The sequence below is a fragment of the Arachis hypogaea genome, chromosome 8 (genome assembly GCF_003086295.3).
Source record: "Arachis hypogaea cultivar Tifrunner chromosome 8, arahy.Tifrunner.gnm2.J5K5, whole genome shotgun sequence".
In the NCBI taxonomy this organism is placed as follows: domain Eukaryota; kingdom Viridiplantae; phylum Streptophyta; class Magnoliopsida; order Fabales; family Fabaceae; genus Arachis; species Arachis hypogaea.
Window position 1 is genome coordinate 36,812,799 of NC_092043.1, and position 17,479 is coordinate 36,830,277.

General features: G+C 25.8%; 2 protein-coding genes across 4 annotated transcripts; both read right to left on the reverse strand.

Moving 5' to 3' along the window:
• Positions 1-1,778: 1,778 nt before the first annotated feature.
• LOC112707284 (organelle RRM domain-containing protein 2, mitochondrial) lies at positions 1,779-4,184 on the reverse strand. 2 transcript variants are annotated; one of them, XR_011864819.1, is made up of 4 exons: positions 3,825-4,184; positions 2,887-2,978; positions 2,669-2,772; positions 1,779-2,229 (listed from the first exon to the last, which is right to left on the reverse strand). XR_011864819.1 is itself a non-coding variant. In XM_025758961.3 (4 exons), the coding sequence occupies exons 1-4, from the start codon at positions 3,979-3,981 to the stop codon at positions 2,143-2,145; spliced, it is 417 nt and encodes a 138-aa protein (XP_025614746.1). In that variant the 5' UTR covers positions 3,982-4,055; the 3' UTR covers positions 1,779-2,142. The 2 variants fall into 2 exon arrangements, 1 of the variants encoding a protein (XP_025614746.1); XM_025758961.3 differs by having other exon boundaries at positions 2,910-2,978; positions 3,825-4,055.
• A 2,668-nt stretch (positions 4,185-6,852) lies between these two features.
• LOC112708428 (uncharacterized) lies at positions 6,853-9,207 on the reverse strand. 2 transcript variants are annotated; one of them, XM_025760584.3, is made up of 4 exons: positions 8,775-9,207; positions 8,325-8,517; positions 8,070-8,166; positions 6,853-7,313 (listed from the first exon to the last, which is right to left on the reverse strand). In XM_025760584.3, the coding sequence occupies exons 1-4, from the start codon at positions 9,089-9,091 to the stop codon at positions 6,994-6,996; spliced, it is 927 nt and encodes a 308-aa protein (XP_025616369.1). In that variant the 5' UTR covers positions 9,092-9,207; the 3' UTR covers positions 6,853-6,993. The 2 variants fall into 2 exon arrangements, with proteins under 2 accessions (XP_025616369.1, XP_025616368.1); XM_025760583.3 differs by having other exon boundaries at positions 6,853-7,316.
• Positions 9,208-17,479: the final 8,272 nt, after the last annotated feature.

Below are 17,479 nucleotides of genomic sequence, written 5' to 3' on the forward strand. Positions count from 1 at the left end.
AAAAATAGTAGTTTACACTTTAAAATTTGATAATTAAAGTTTTAGTTGAAAAAGAAAAAGGAGAAAGTGTTATAAGAAGAAAAAAAATGGTTAGATTTTTTGTTGCAAAAATAACTTATTCTCTTAGTAATTCTCATGCACTAATAAGTTTGAATAGGTTCATAAATAAATTTTTTTAATTTTTAAATTTTAAAAGGTTATAACATTAATGTTTTTTTTGTGACTTTTTTTTATTTTTTTTGGCGACTTTATAACATTAATGTTTAGTACAATATTTAAAATGCTTATGAAAAAGTTAAAAATAGTAACTTTTTATAATAAAATTTTTTTTATCACTATCCTTTTAAAATAAACATTTTTGTTTAAAATTTTTTAAATAAACTTATTTTTCAAAAGAATTTAATTAAATTGTTTATTTAAGCTGACTAAATAAAAAACAAAAGTGAGTATTAATGAAGAAGATCTAATACAGATTATGCAAGAAATTTCAACAGAAAATTTTCACACGAAAGATTCCATCTACCATGTTGTTGTTGTTATGTTGTATTTTATGTGTTAAATCAAGGGCTCATGACAACTTCACGTAGCCGTTTCACTCGAGCACAAAATTAAGAAAATGACTCGTGGAATGGCGGGTTCAAAGTATGCAGCTAGATATGAAAGCAACAACGATAGTGCTGGCACATTGCTAAATGGAAAGGGAGCGTTCAATCATCACTTAATCCAAGTAATGTACTTGCCTCATAAATATTTGATGTGTCTAGCATTGAATTTGATTTATGTGCTGGCACCCTAAGTTTTTGCTTTTTGTCTTGTGCTAACCATTTCTTGGTAGCTACTACTACTCTCACAATGACTTTTGCATAAAACGCTGGAACTTCTAGTATTCATGTATTTTCTATACATCATCACATATTTTTAAAACAATTTTGAAAAAAGCCCGTCAAAATTTAATTTTTAAAGTTTTTTCTGAATACATCTTTCTATATTTAGTATAGTTTGTTTGTCAAACTTAAATAATCTCTGAATAGTAATTTACTCCTACTTTCGTTAACGAATAGATTGTACAACTTTTCACATGTAGATCTCACCACATCTTCTGAATAAAAATAAGTAAATTGATACAATATATTATATAATATATGAAATAAAATTAAATATAAATCACACATCTCTTGTTAGATTAGGGGTGGTAATTGATAGGATAAAATTTGGATCCAACCCTAACCCTATCCATTTTTAATCTGCGGGATTCGACTCTATCCGCGAATTACCAAAAAGATGCAACATTATTATATAATTTGATAATAATTTAAAATAGATCTAACTTTTATGCAAAAAAAAAGTATTAAATTATCAATTAATGATTTTCTCTTAATAGCTAAAAATTTTTTGCATTTAATAAAAAATCTTTCGTTCAATATCCACTTGAAACATATTTTTATATAAGTATAACATATACATATATAGGGTATAGGTTAATCAAGTAGGGTTGACCTACACAAAAATCTTACCCTTCCTGTTGCAGATCAGATTAGCAACTCTACTCGACCGAGTTGAATCAGGTTAAATATCAGCAGGTAGAATACATGTTGCCATCCCTATGTTAGACATCATGCATTACTCGTTAACAAAAGTTAAGGTAGAATCCAATGTTTTGCCGGTTATAATGATACTAATCGAAGTTGTGTATACATTGGTTCATCCGTTCATGGAAGGCTTTGTTGTATGAAAAAAGATGGAATAAACTTACTCAACATCTGAAATATAATATACAATTTTTAAGACTAATAAGTTCAATATATAAAAAATTCAATAACAAAGTCCTCACTAATATAAGAAACAGATTCAGCTTATAAGTTATAATGGTGTGTGTATGTTCTTCCTCTTCTCATGTGTGTGTGCGTATAAGATTATATAAAAACTAGCAGAACAAAATATGAAAACATCTTAGCTAAGCTCTCATCTCAACCAAATGATATTACAAATCAAATTTATGAAACATCACGCCATCCAAAGAGAACCATTGAACTACAACAATCTAAAACTTTTACAAAAACTAATGCTTCTAATTAGAATTTGAAGCACCAATACAAACCACCACGATTTGGCCTGTTTATCGTCTTAGCCAATTACGGACCTCTACTGCCGGAGATGCCGGGGACATTGCTGTCTAGATTCTGGGATAGATTTGGCATACTCTACAAATATAACCCAACCATCCAAAAACTGTATAGAGTGGGGAAACAATAGTTAGCAAACACCCAGAGAAATAAGCTTACAAAGAAAGAGCTAATTAAGAGCAAAATGCGAGATCAACCTAGCAGAACAATTAACAAGAGGAACTTAGCTCCTAGATCACATCAGCATGAAATAGCTAGAAAAAAAAAAAGCTCATTACAAAAAGTTTTTTGGAAGTGTCTAAAGCCAAGCTTTCATGAATGATGGAAGCATTGTTGACATTTGACCTTTTCATCTTCTAGATATTGTTCTGTTGCCACATTCATTAGCACTTAGTATCACGAATACATGTCGTATTGGAACCTAATTTGTATGAAATATGCATGCATTCATTTGAAGTAAGGCAACAACGATGTTATCAACAACAAATTCTTTATTATCCCCCCATATATCACAGGTTTAAGCATAGAGGCTTAATCCAGCATACCTTTCCATTCATGTTTTCGATGCCCTTTGCAGCCTCTTCTATAGTGGCATATTGTACAAAGCCGTACCCTTTAGAACAACCTGTTCTATCGATCATCACCCTAGCTGAAAACAACACAGATGAAACCATTATGAATTATGCAAATCCTTGAAACAAAAACAACAGAGATGTCAAAGTGTTAAAAGCAGAACACTATGAAAGTTATATCTACTTAGTACTTAGAGATGAGAAGAGGACAAACTGCGAACAACTTCGCCAAACTTAGAAAATTCTTGGAGTAGGCGTTCGGATGTCGTCCGTTTGTTAAGCCCTGGAAAATTAAAGATACATAGAAATTCAACACATTTGACATTGTCAAAGAGAAAAGGATTTAGCCAAGCAGGCCAGATAAAGATTTTATAACCCAAATCAACTCATTTTTAACTGATAAAGTATGAATAATAAGAAATTCAAAACGATAACTCTGCTGAAGATCTCTCTTGGTATTTGAAATTTAAAAACACATAAATGTAAGTAACAGAACTAATGAGTACTGAGTAATTATGAGTGGATTAAGCATCACATGAGAAATATTTAAGTTCCCTTTCTAGAAAATCCTTCTCCAACATCAAATGAGTGGAAAACAAGTACCCTAAAAGTCCAAAAACTAGCAATTTCGGTTAAAATTATGCGCAAAAATGCCAACACTTGCTAGTTGGAAGTTACTAGTTAGTTCCTCATCAATCATCACTCATATATCATATTATCAGCGAGCAAAACCCATATTATAGCTGAAAACAATAACTATGTACAACTATAAGCCCTCACTAGTCTAAATTACACTGAACTCCACACAAGCTACGCAATATTACATACAAACACCATTCTATTTGCAAAATTATACACTAGTCTCTCCTAAACACTAAATCAAAGAATCCAATCACCTATCTCATGGAAAAGGAAGTTAGTATAATTTACCCTAAATCCAATTAGGCATATTGAACCATTATAATCATGTGGCATATAATACAAAAAACATATTCGCAAAGCAGAGCCGCAGAGTTGAATTACTGATTGACAAACTTATGAAAATAAAAGTTGAAAGGCGAAATTCTAATTTTCTTTTTTGAATTTTTCTGAGCTCAAAATCAACGAGGAAGTAATACATTATACATACCGGAAACGAAGACGGAGGATTTGGGCTCCACCGCCTGTCGAGCAAACACTGCGGCAGTAGTCGACGGCGGATAAGCAGAACGGCTCGAGAGCAGCCGCCATAAACCGCGCGACGAAGGCTGCGCCGCAGCTGTAGCCGCTGCCACCCTCAAAGCCATTGGCAGGGTTTGGGATGTTTGGTAGTTACGGTTTAAGCTGAAAAGCAATGTTATTGTTGCCGTTGGGGAGTAAATATGTTTTTAGATTCTTATGTTTTATTCATTTTTAAATAAAAGAATTTAATTTTAAAATTAATTAATTATAATTTTACTGTATTCTAAACACCTTCTTAATCAATAATAATCTCAAAATTGATTTATTTAATTCACTCGTTTTATCCAACACCACAAAAATTGATGAAAGAATGAAAACAAGTTTAAGAGCCGTATTCTGATTGCTCACTATATGATTTGAAAAAATTTAGGGAATTAAGTACGGTATAGGCCAACTAAACTAATTTCTTTTATCTCTGATATTAAAATTTTAAAAATTAGGATAATGAAAATTGATATTATTTTATAAAAAAATTTAGAGAGTCAATTACCACAGAAACTAACTCAAGCTAATTCTTTATATTTTTTATTTAAAAATTTAAAAATTAAGATAATAATTTTTTTTACAACAGGTCTATTTTTTAATTAATTAACTCTAGTTAACTACATCCTAATTGATTCCTAAGGAAACCGTTATTTTATTCACCTCTGTTCAACAGGTATTAATGTTCTTATGGAAACTGGAAAGTCTATCATAATGTGGTGCCAGTTTTAGCTAATATTTAGGATAAAAACTCAAATAAGTCAATATGAAAAATTTTCTACACAAATTTGCAAAATTAAAATTTACTTCGTGAATCTACTCACGCATATTTATATATAATTTCTGATTCGAACTCCATTTTTACATGCTGGTTCGAATTATACACTTATTAAAAAATTAATAATTTAAAAATTAAAAAAATATATATTTTATTTTATACATTAAAAAAAACTAACAAAATATTTAATTATAAGACTTCTTTAAAATATTAATGAGCTATCAATTCGAATTTCATATAATATTCTTTTGTCCATTTTTAATAGTTTATGAATATTTTTTAATAAATTTTTTAAATAAATTTATTTAAATTATACTACAAAAAATATTTGATTCTATGCAAAATAATTTAAAAAAATTGTTTAAAAAATGTTAGGAGTACTATAAAAATTTGTAATGTTTTAATAACTTAGGTAAATACATGCATGTACTCAAATTTTAAATAAAATACTCTACATAGTCAATAATAATTTAGAAATGAAAGAAAATATTTTATTCCATATAAAACAATTAAAAAAATATTTTATTCTATACAAAATAATTTTAAAAAAATGTCTTAAAAGATGTTATGAGTATTATAAAAATTTGTAATATTCTAGTGATTTAGGTAAATACATGATAAAAATATTTTTCTTTAATTTCTAAATTATTATTGACTATGTAGAGTATTTCTTTAATGTCGTAAGTCATTAGGATATTACAAATTTTTATAGTACTCCTAACATTTTTTAAGCCATTTTTTAAAATTATTTTGCATAGGATCAAATATTTTTTGTAGTATAATTTAAATAAATTTATTTAAAAAATTTATTAAAAAATATTCATAAACTATTAAAAATAGACAAAAGAGTATTGTATGAAATTTGAATTGATAGCTCATTAATATTTTAAAGAAGTCTCGTAATTAAATATTTTGTTAGCTTTTTTTTAATGTATAAAATAAAATATATTTTTTAAATTTTTAAATTATTAATTTTTTTAATAAGTGTATAATTCGAACCCAACTAGTTCGAATTGGTGTGTGTGTTTGTGTATAATGATTCGAATTAGTGTGTGCATGTGTTTGTGTATAATTCGAACCCAACTGGTTCGAATTATGTAGAAATAGAGTTCGAATCAGGCTGATTCAAACTACATATAAATGTGTATTGGTAAATTTACAAAGTAGATTTTGATTTAGCAAATTTGCTTAAAATTTTACTCCTTTAGTTTATTATTGTGATTTGCCCTAATATTTATAAAAAGTTAATTAAAGGGGCGAAGATAATTTCTACAAGTACTCTATGGACAGATACTTTCACAATGCGGAATTTCTTTATTTAAATAAAAAATTCTATATTTTTCAATTTAAATGATAATAGAAGAAAGTATACTTTTGTATATTATATTTCAATTTTGTATTCAATTCAATTTTAATTGCTGAGTCTATGAAATTAAGGATAGTTATTAAAGACTTAAAGTTGATGGAACAGAATAATAACTAAAACTTGTAAACAAAAAATAGATAGAATTAAATTAAATAATTTTGGCAAAAATTTAAATAGTATAACTAAGTGATAAAATTATTTTTTATATATTATGAAAATTCATAAAATATTATATATATAAAAGATTTTACTAATTTTTTTAAATTTTTATTAATTAATTTTATACAAATTAAAACAAATTACAATTTATTTATTTTTATCAAATTATATGATAAATTAATAAATATTAACTTGAGTCTTATCATCTTATTTAACTATATTAAATTATATGAGAAGTTGATAAATATCAACTTGAATTCTTATTGTCTTATTTATTCACAATATATAATTTGCTAGTAATTTATTCTTTCATAAAGAAAATAATTATAACTAACTAACTTATTCAGTTTTGCCTAAATCAAAGATGGCAACTAATTAGTTTATTTAAATGATGGAAAAGTGTAGGGCCAGCAATTTTATTTTATTTTGGTCAGTATGTAACCAGCAGAGAAATGTGAGCCATTGGATGAAATCTCACACCAATCTCATACCATCAAATCATCATTGATGGCTAATTGATGGCTACCAATCACAAATATTACTGGTCCCTAGCATTGTTCTTAAATTATTACTATATCAACTTATTTCTTTAATAATCTATATAATGTTAAAGAAAAAAATTATATTTATTTTGCTAAACTATAAAAAATATTTACGGGAAAATATAATTATATTTTAAAATATTTTTTTAATTAAGAAAACTTTTCAATATTTAAATTCTTTAACCTTATTACAAATAAACTTCATCCAAAACTCAGTCCATTTTCACTGAGTCAAGAAAAAAAGATTTAATTAAGCTCGCTTGAGTAACACAACTATCATGACCAGCATTGCCAATCCCATAAAAGTTCCTCCCATGGCCGTAGTAGGGTTCATGAAATTATTTTCTTTTGCTGTAGTGGTGGTAATTCCAAAAGCATGATCACAGGATTTCTCATCAGATATTGGCCTAAAAATGTTCTTGACATAACTCGACATGCTGGTTACCATCTCAGCTACTGTGATAGAAGCCTTGTTCAACATGGTGCTCATATAATCAACAAGGGCATTCCCTAAGTCAGAATCAGGTAACTTTTCTATTTCCTCATTGGTTAAACCCTCTTCAACACCAGCTGCTACAACACAAATATAATTTGTATTATATGTACCTAGCTAGTCATAAAAAAATGTACCAGAATATATTAAATATTTCTTCCAATATTTGTTATTATTTTTTTGGGTAAAGTACAATTTTATCTTTAACATTTGAACTAAATCTTAATTGCATTTCTAGAATATAAAATATTATGTTTTATCATAAATATTTTATTTTATACTATTTTCATCCTTTAGTTAAGGTTAATATTTTTTCTTCCAAAAATATTATTTTTTATTATTATCTTTTCTTTTATCAATTTCACTCGGAAATTACTACAGATACTATTAAAATAACCACAATAACAATTATTTTTATTATCTTAAAAAAGATGATAATAATAAAGAAAATGAATAATTAAAAAAAAATTAATTAAAAAAAATCCTAAATAAAACCGAATAAGATATTTGAAATAAAATTAAAACTTAGTTTAAAAGTCAAAAATAGATGAAAATATATGTTACCTCTAATTATATTTTAAACTTTTAGTAGATGTTTTTTTTAAGTTAGGAGTGAGACTCGAACTTAGACCTCTAAATAAAGAAAGAAGATTATGTGTTTGAATTATAGTTCTTTGGCCTAATAGATTTTTATTGTTTTCATATAAATTATGTTTAGATATGATAATTGTTAATATACTAATTTAAAGTGACGAATATTTTAATTCACAGAGTATTTAAAAATGACAGATTAAAAGGGAAGAGAAGGAGGGATTAGTGTGATTATACGTTACCTTCATAGAGTGATGATTTGAAAAAATCCTTGAGCGCTGGATTTTGCATGACAGCATTCCACACGTTGGAGTCAGAAGCAATAGAAGCTACAACATTCTGATTAAGGCCAAAAGACAAGTGAAGGTTCAATTGTTAGCAACAAATGAAGGACAAACACTGATTCAAAGAATACTTATTTTATTTAGATCCTCATTGCCCTTGATCGTCAGTCGTGTTTAAAGTTATACAAAAAGAAAAAATCACTGATTACATACATGTGCCTCGGGATTTGAGCTAAGCAAATGAAATGCCTGATGAAAAGCATTGATTGGGACAGAAGGGAATGAAATAGTAGTGTCATGGTTGATATAAGAATGATTATCATTGATGTGAGGAGACGCCCATGAAGCCTGGCTTCCAGAATGAGAAGAACACTCCGATTTAGAACAACTCCCACACAGGTATATCCTTCAGGACCAAAAATAAATAATTAAATAAATTTTAATATAATGTACTACATTATTCGTAACAACTATATCATCAGGTTTATATAAAAATAAATAGACAAGGATTTACACCTAAATTTTGGTAGTTGGTTTTAGTGTAAAATGTTTTTGTATTTGTATATTGAAAAGTATTGTGATTATAGAAAATGAAGAAGCCTAAGTAGTTATGTAAATAAATACGCATATACTCAATAACTATATGAGAGACAGAGAGAGCACTTCTCAACGGCACTTTTCAGCTCCGACGCGGCGGCTTTTGCCTCTTCGAAGCTCGGAACAGTACCGAACACAACTCTCTCCACATTCGGCTGAGTGTTGTCAACATTGGCCACTACCCAATCATCAAGATCCCATGGCGCCGACGAGTAAACTGGCGCCACGTCCCCAGCCATTGCTAGGAGCGGTGGTGGTGACGACAGCGCCTCCGGCACATGTCGTGCCGCGTTGCGCAGTGAATGCTCCGCCACCTGGGACGACAACCCATTGAATCCGCCGGCAACCTTGGCCGCTGACCTTATTGCTGCTCCGCCGCCCATGATGAAGACGGTGAAATGAAAAAGCAAGAAGGTGGTTAGCTTCGGAATTTAGAGAGAAAAGAGCTTGGTTTTTGAATCCGTAGATTTAATCAGTTTTTATTGTGATGAAATTCTTCATGAGTAAAGAAAATAATTTACTGTTTTAGATTCTTGGATCTTCCACTAGTGTGTTACCGTACGGTGCAACCTTTTGAATTTCCGAAATTTCCACGCGTCTTCAGCTTTTGTTCTCTACAGTCTACATAACTTCCCACACGAACCCTTTCAATTAGAGGAGTTCAAATTAAATTTATTCAAATTAAATCGCTCATTTAATTCGATTTAAATTAAAAATCGATTAAAATGGTACTAATTCGAATTTGATTGAATTTTTTTTTTTAAATTGTTGGATCAAATTTTGAATTTATCTTTTACAACCAATCCAATTCAATCAAAACTACACAACGTGTTATAATATTATTATTTTATTATTATGTTTACAATTATACTTGTAACATTCAATTTATTATACTTTTTATATTTTTCATGTATTATTATTATTTAATAGATGTTTTATGTTCAAAATGTAATTTATTTATTTATTTTAACTAACCTATAATTTTATTTCTATTGTTATGTTATCGTTGATTTTTTAAGATATTGTTAAGACTTGTTATGTCATTGTTGGTTATTTAAAATTTGATATTGAAACTTGTTATATATATTTAATTTTTTTAATTTACAAAACCACAAATCTAATCCAATTCAATCCAAACCGCTCAAAATTGAATCGGATCGGATCGAATTTTTTAAAAAAAAATCATCCAATTCAAACCGCAAGTAAACATAGTATTCGGATCGGATGAGTTTTTAACTCAAAACCGATCCAAATCGCACCACAAACGCCCCTACTTCCAATGTCTCTTCTAATTCTACACTAAAATCTATTATCCATTATATATATATATATATATATATATAATTTTACAATATCACATATTACTTTTTCATTGTAATTGAATTAATTGTTTTTTCAAAAACTAAAAATTTCTACCCTCTACTAATTTTATAAATAAAATGTGTCACATATCACTCTTTCATTACAATTAAAATCAAATCTTTTCCTCCAAAATTAAAGAATTTTTCTTACTCCTATTAATTTTACAATTAAAATGTGTCACATATCATTCCCTTATTGCAATTGAAATCAAATCTTTCCCTCCAAAATTAAAGAGTTCTCCCGTCCTTTCTCTTCCTTTATCTATCCATATCATTCTTTCAACCGCTTTATCTCTTTTATAAATTATTCCCAATGATTAAATTACTAGGAGTGTCCATGGATCGGATCGTATCCGCAGATCCGCGATAAATATCCACATCTGATCCGAAAATTGCGGATACAATTCGATCCGCAAAATTGATCGGATCGGATCACGGATATCTGCTCTACATCTGCGTATCCAATTCGCGGATCCGCACAATAATAATGAAATATATATTGGGTATTATATTTACTTGTTTGTATGTTTTAGTTAGTAATTACTATTCATATATTGTATTATTTTATTTTTGTTATTTAGAAAGAGTTTGATTAAAAATATTTTAGGAATAAATAAGTTTAAAAGTATGAAAGAAATATTTTTATTGAATTTTTTTACATTAAAATATGATTAAAAAGAGAATGTTTAATTATGCGGATATATCCGATATCCGATTCGCACATTTGCGAATCGGATCCGGCATTAAAAAAGTGCGGATATCATATCCGATCCGATCCGATAGAAATTGTATAGATCAGATCGAATTTTTGACCATATCCGATCCGATCCGATCTACGGACACTCCTAACAGTCGGAAGCACAAATTATGACTTGGTGAGCAAAATTCTAAGGCAGCAGCCCTTTATTTTAATTATTTAAATACATTCATCATATTTGTTAATTCAGATTGATACTAAAATTTTAAATTTTATTCTCAAAATTTTAATACTTTAGTATCTTTAAGAAGTAGAGACACATAATACTAAAATTTTTTAAGATGAAAATCAGTCTAATTAAATATCAATTAAATATTCTATTTTATTTAAAAAAGAGAAAAAATAAAAAATAAATAACTTCTCTTGTTTTTTGAACAATTAATACGTAAAAATAGTATTATTTAAATTAATTAAATATTAATCAAAGACTGAATTTTAAAAAACAAGTAACACTTATTAATTCCAATTTTAATGTACTTCCCTATCTCTCTCACACTATTGCCAAACTATGGGAAAGATAAGGAAGAATAAGAAGAGCAACAAGAAATCCATGGCGGAATGCCATGAAACTGAAAGCATCTTCTAAGGGCGCTGTCAATCCTTTCGAATCAATCCATCTGGTTTCGAAGAAAGTTTGACGTGACAGAAGCGCAAAGGGACATCCACTGCATCGGCCACTACAAGAAAATAGAGTTATTTTAACATTTTATTTTTTAACACCATAATTAAATGTCAAAATTATTATATATTTTTGACAAATATTATAAATATCAAATTTTCTATATTTTTTTGACGAAAAATTTGACCGTAGAAAATTACTCCTTAATTTTGACACTCATTTATTTTTAATTTACTCTACTATTTTTTTCTTTTTTGAGTTTTGTTAATTTTGACATCACACTGCTCTCAGTTTAGGATTATACTACTCATTCTTTATCTTCAAAATCTCAATTTATTCTTTAGTTTCAAGATCACATCTCATTCTTTGTTAAAATTTTTTGTTAAGAATATTTTATAATCAATAAGTGTCAAAATAAATAATATTTTTGACAATTAATAAGTATCACAGAAAATATGTTCTCAAAATTTTCTAACAAATTATTTTTGACAGCAAATATTTATCAAAATAAGATTTAAATTTTTTTCACAATCGCTTATATGTTAAAAATACTATTTTTGACAAAATTTTTATTTACATATTTTCATAGTTAAAATAGTGTCAAAATTTATTTTTTTGACAAATTTTAATTTTTTTTTACACATTATAACCTTAAAAAATATTCTATATTATCGTAGTGGGCTTTGTGCGCTTCCTCGGCATCGAGAAGAGAAAGAAGACGCTGCTGAAGGAATGCGAGCAGAGTACTAAATCGGTGTTTAAGGATAAGTGAATTGATGAACGAGATAATGACTTGATGAGTTTGGCAAGATTATCTTGAGAACCCAGCGAGAACACCAGTTGAACATGGAACTAAGCAAGAAAATAAAACAAGTATCACTTGTCGGATGGAGAAGATGATTTTGATGAACCTAGTGCTCTAGGTTTCGGAAGACATAATTTTGAAGATGAAATGCTTCCAGAAGATAATGTTGACTAAGTTTATGAATCGAAAAGAAAATTAGTTTTGGAGTTGATATACAGATTCAACGGAGGAGAAAGGAGCTGGAAATTAAAACAGGTTTTGGGTTAGGTTTCATTTTAAATTTAGGAGTAATTCTGTAATTTTAAATATTTTAATTTTAATTTTTATTATAAATTAAATAGAATACTGAGATATAATTTAATTTTGTACATTTTTATATCAAATATAATATTAGGGCTTATTTCAATTTATATTTTTATTATTTTAATTTTAATCTCAGATTTTTTTTAAATTCTATTTAAAAATTATAAAATGGAGATAGAAAATAGAAGTTATTTTTATTCAAAGAAAAGATAATTTCATTGCTAATTTTCTGGCCAAGTTTAAAAAGTATCCAACAGCATTGAGCAATTGGAATGGAATCAGCCTTGGAGTGAATTAATAGCTTTGAGCAAAGGATCTAGCTACTATGACTTAGGCTTTAGTTTCCTTTTTTTTCTCTGTTATTTTTTTTTCTTTTTCCGTTTAATTTTTTGTTATAAAAAAAATTTACAATTAATTTTAATAATTAATTTTAATATATAAATAATTTTTTAAAATTTAATACATTTTTATGCCATTCTCAATATAAAATAATTATACAAATAATTTATTATTTAAAATTATTTTTAAAAATCATTTAAATATAAATATAACAAGATGATCATGTAAATTTTTTTTATAATATCAAAATTATATTTTTCGTAATAATTATGTTAAAATAAAAAATACATATTAAAAAGTATAATAGAAATTATATAACCAAATAGAATTATTTCTATAAAAAAAACAGAAAAGATCGAAATGCAATTTTTAATCATTATTATTATTAGGAATAAAATTCTAAAAGATTAATATTATTTAAACATTATTAACAAAATAAGTATTATTTAAATTTTTTAAAATATTAATAAAATATTAATTTTTTTAAAAAATAAAATGAAAAAATAAAAAAATATATAAAGTTAACTGGCGTAGGAGCTACTAGAAATTCAAACCACTTTTTGTTACACTAATATTTTTTACTTTAAACAAAGAATCTTAGGAGGTTAGTATCTAATCTTTAGCGAAAAAAATGTTGATTCAAAATTTCAAATACAAAATAATTATAAAAATATCAATTGTCTCATCTTTATATTTTAGATGAAAGAGAGTGAGTAGTTTAAAGAAGAGACTTTTGGAATAAGTAACTTAATTACATAAAGTTATTATGTTTAAAATTAAATTTCAAATATATATATATATATATATATATATATATAATATTAAGTACCACTTATAATGACCTTAGGTTATTAAAACCTCATTGATATGTGATTTGCTACTCCAAAATTCTATCGAAATTTAGTACTCCTTGACTAGAAGTAAGAAAAAAAATTGTATATTAATTTTAATACTCCGTACTTTAAAAAAAAAAAGAAAGAGCATTAAAATTCTATTTTGACTAAAACTTTTTTGTTTTATTATTTTAATTTAAATTTATTTTATTTTTTATTGATATTAAATTATTACAAAATCATACCAAAATAAAAAATAAAGAATTAAAAAGATAAAAATACTCTTTTAGATTAATTTAAAAGACAAATATCTTTTAACATTAAATTTCTTTAATTTAAATTAAAATTTTAATTTAATTACAAAAAAGTAAAACAAGTTTGTAATTGATTTTAAAATAATAAAAATTATCTTTTAAATAAAACTTATTTTGTGTAAGCATATATTTATGAAACAATACTAGAAATTTTTATATAAATAAAATAAATATAATTAAAACAAGAGAATAGAATGAAAAAGGAATAATTCAAATAGTTTTTAGGCGAAATTTTCAATCTGAATCATCACTTTATAAGTCCTATCAAGTTTTTTACGTTTGTAATTTAGAAACAGCTATTAGGCCAAAGAATTATTCTCTAAATACAAGTCATTTATATTGTATTGTTTAAGAATTTTTGGTGTATGTGTATTAATAAATTATGTATAATTCGAAACTTTTTCTCTTCTTTCTTGCATTATAAAAGTAGATTTTATTGGGATAGAATTAACTTGTATAAATTTGTATGCTAAAAAAATTTGTATGTGTAGCAAGTCTCTAGACCAAGTCTATAGAGAATTGAGTTAGATTTAAAACGAACTTTGAACAAAGTAAATGTAATAACCAGAGATATTCACCAAATACAGTTAGTATACCAGGATGGTTTGTTAGATCATGATTTTTTACTATAAATTTGTAATCGATTTAATTTAATTTGAATTTATTTTGTACTGAATTTTAATAAAAAATAAAGCTAATTTTCTTATCTTTTTATGTAACTAAAGATCATTTAAATTCAATAAATATAAAATTAATTATGATTATATCTTAAAAAGTTGTTTATTGTCCGTTAGAAATTTACTAAAACTGATGCTAAAATTTTACGTATATTTTGAGTAAATATATAAATTTAATTGAATTTTAATATACATAAAATTTTAATTAATCTATATTATTCTTATATTAATTTTTATCAATTTGTAACCTTATGATAATATGTACTATAAATAAATTAATAATATTATTGATGTTTTGAGTTTGTTGAGTTTATATAAAAATCGCGTTGTGTCATGAAAGTAGAGAATAGAAAACAAAATAGATCATTTTTATTTTTAAAAATCGTGTTATTATTTTAAGAAATGGACAAAGATTAAATTAGTAGTTCACTCTTATAAAAATAAAGATTTTTCTTCAACTTTTTTCTAACAAATATATCCTTAAAATTTCTATCGTTATAAAAATATTTGTTATTCCATTCTACAATAATAAACTTGCAAACTAACTATAAATAGAAAAAAATTACAATGTTAGTGATGCAAATAAGTAATAAATATATCATTATTAGTAACAATAACTTAAGTTCAGTTTGATAAAATTTCTAGTTTTTAAAATTTGTAGTAATTATATTCAATAATTGAAATAAAAGTAACTTTTAATAAATATGAGTTACAAAAATTATATTTGTAAAATGGTTTAACAATTAAAATGATGTTAATAGACAAATAAATAATAACAATAAATATAAAAGTTCATTAACATAAGGTTATGTTAAACTTTAAGAGAAATAAATTAACTTCTAAAAAGATATGTTGGTGATTTCAAAACTTTTTATCAGACATTGGTTTTTACTTTTTATATAGGTTTTTGAGTTTATAATTTGAATATAAAAATAATAAGAGATTAAAATGTTTTAATAATTTTTTATATTAATCACTAATTAATGTTTTATAATATTAAAGACTAAACTGAAATTAAACAAATCTTTATCTTTATAGTAATACAAATGGAGAGCTCATTTGCTGACGTGGCGCTCATACGTTGAGTCTGGGAGTTTATTTGCTTACGTGTCGTCACTAAAAATTTTTAGATTTATATTTATAAATTATAAATTATTATTTGTTCAGGTTGCTATTTTCAAATTTTAAGTTTGGGTTGTTTTACTTAAGTTGTTATTTTTTAAATTTTAAATTATTTTATTTGTTTGGATTATTTTACTCAGGTTGTTATTTTTTAAATTTCAAATTATTTTATTTAAGTTGTTATTTTTTAAATTTTATTTAGATTTTATTTAGATTATTTTTTTATATTTTAACACTATTTTTTAAAAATCTGTTAATTCTTTTTAGCATAATTTTTTAAAATTTTGTTGATTTTTTTTAAATTACAACTACATAAATTCTTTTAAAGAAATTTAGAGTTTTAAAAAAATTTACGTTAATTATTCTTCGGTTGTTACATACTAATATTACAATAAATAAATATTTACGTTAGTTTAGAATTTTTAAATTATTATTTATTTAAGTTGTTATTTTTTAAATTTTAAATTTGGGTTGTTTTACTTAGTTTCTTATTTTTTAAATTTTAAATTAAAGTCAACCAAATTTTAAAAAGTTTAGTTACGATGCAACTATAAAAGGATAAGTTATGAGAGATGTAAAGCATCACAATTTAAAGTACATCAATCCCTTTCTTTACATATATCCAAAATCTCCCTACTTATTCCAATGGCTGATATTCACAAAATTGCTGACATCAATCCTACAATCGACAATTTGTGTGTACGTATACGAGTGATATGGTTATAGACACTATCAAGTTATGAAAATTCTCCATTGTCATACTCAATTGAGATGGTTTGACTCGATGAAGACGCGAGTTTTCTACTAATATCCTTTTATCCATGACTCCAAGGTTATTTATTTATTTATTTAAATTAAAGTCTATGTACATTGGATTAGATATTAAATAAGTCTATATTTAACTTTTTCTTATGTTATTTTCTTTTTTAAGCAGGTATCGAATAAAGTTTGGTGTCATTGATGATTCTGACTGTGCATGTTATGTAGTCTTTGACAAGGAGGCAAAACAAGTTTTGGAAGAGAGCTGTGTAGAGATACTTGATCCACTCCTATTGGTAAGATCTAACCAATATTTATTTCTAAAAGCATTAGTGAAGATATTTTTATTGGTACTTTTTATATTATTTATTATTAATATATTATGTAATATCCTACAGAAAGGAGCACCTAACTTTTACTCAACCTAATTGATAAAATCTTTCTCTTCATCGTTGAAGTTCAAATATCTGATATTTCATATTTTTTACCTTCTTATAAAGTAAAGAAGATGACTAATAATGTGGATCTCATAAATAAATTCGAAGAGGCTCACCCTATTCAAATTGTGAGTATATATAAGTGTACTTATATTAAAAATTAATTTATTTTTTACTTTCTTGGTCATTAGTAGTATCTAATTTATAAATAATAATTAATTATAATTTTAGGATGTTGACTACACCAGTGATTTGTTTCCAATTTCAAAGACATCCACAATCATTGAAGGAGAGAAAGTAGAAGGTACTAAGGTATTTGTTCAAAAAATAATTTTTTTTGTTTGTTCTCTAAAAATTAGATCTTAATTTTATTCAAAAAATATTAGTGAGATAAAATCAAAGGTTAGAAAGAAGTCTTTAATTTAACGTGGTTTTTTGTACAGAA

What these genes read in the sequence shown, in the direction of transcription:
- LOC112707284 (XM_025758961.3), bottom strand. Translation starts at nt 3,981, where the DNA reads ATGGCTTTGAGGGTGGCAGCGGCTACAGCTGCGGCGCAGCCTTCGTCG. An exon ending in ATCCTCCGTCTTCGTTTCCG is followed by an intron (nt 2,979 to 3,824) that starts GTATGTATAATG and finishes TTAATTTTCCAG; the next exon opens with GGCTTAACAAACGGACGACA. An exon ending in GTTTGGCGAAGTTGTTCGCA is followed by an intron (nt 2,773 to 2,909) that starts GTTTGTCCTCTT and finishes TGTTGTTTTCAG; the next exon opens with CTAGGGTGATGATCGATAGA.
- LOC112708428 (XM_025760583.3), bottom strand. Translation starts at nt 9,091, where the DNA reads ATGGGCGGCGGAGCAGCAATAAGGTCAGCGGCCAAGGTTGCCGGCGGA. An exon ending in CTGAAAAGTGCCGTTGAGAA is followed by an intron (nt 8,518 to 8,774) that starts GTGCTCTCTCTG and finishes TTGGTCCTGAAG; the next exon opens with GATATACCTGTGTGGGAGTT. An exon ending in CAAATCATCACTCTATGAAG is followed by an intron (nt 7,317 to 8,069) that starts GTAACGTATAAT and finishes TTTGTGTTGTAG; the next exon opens with CAGCTGGTGTTGAAGAGGGT.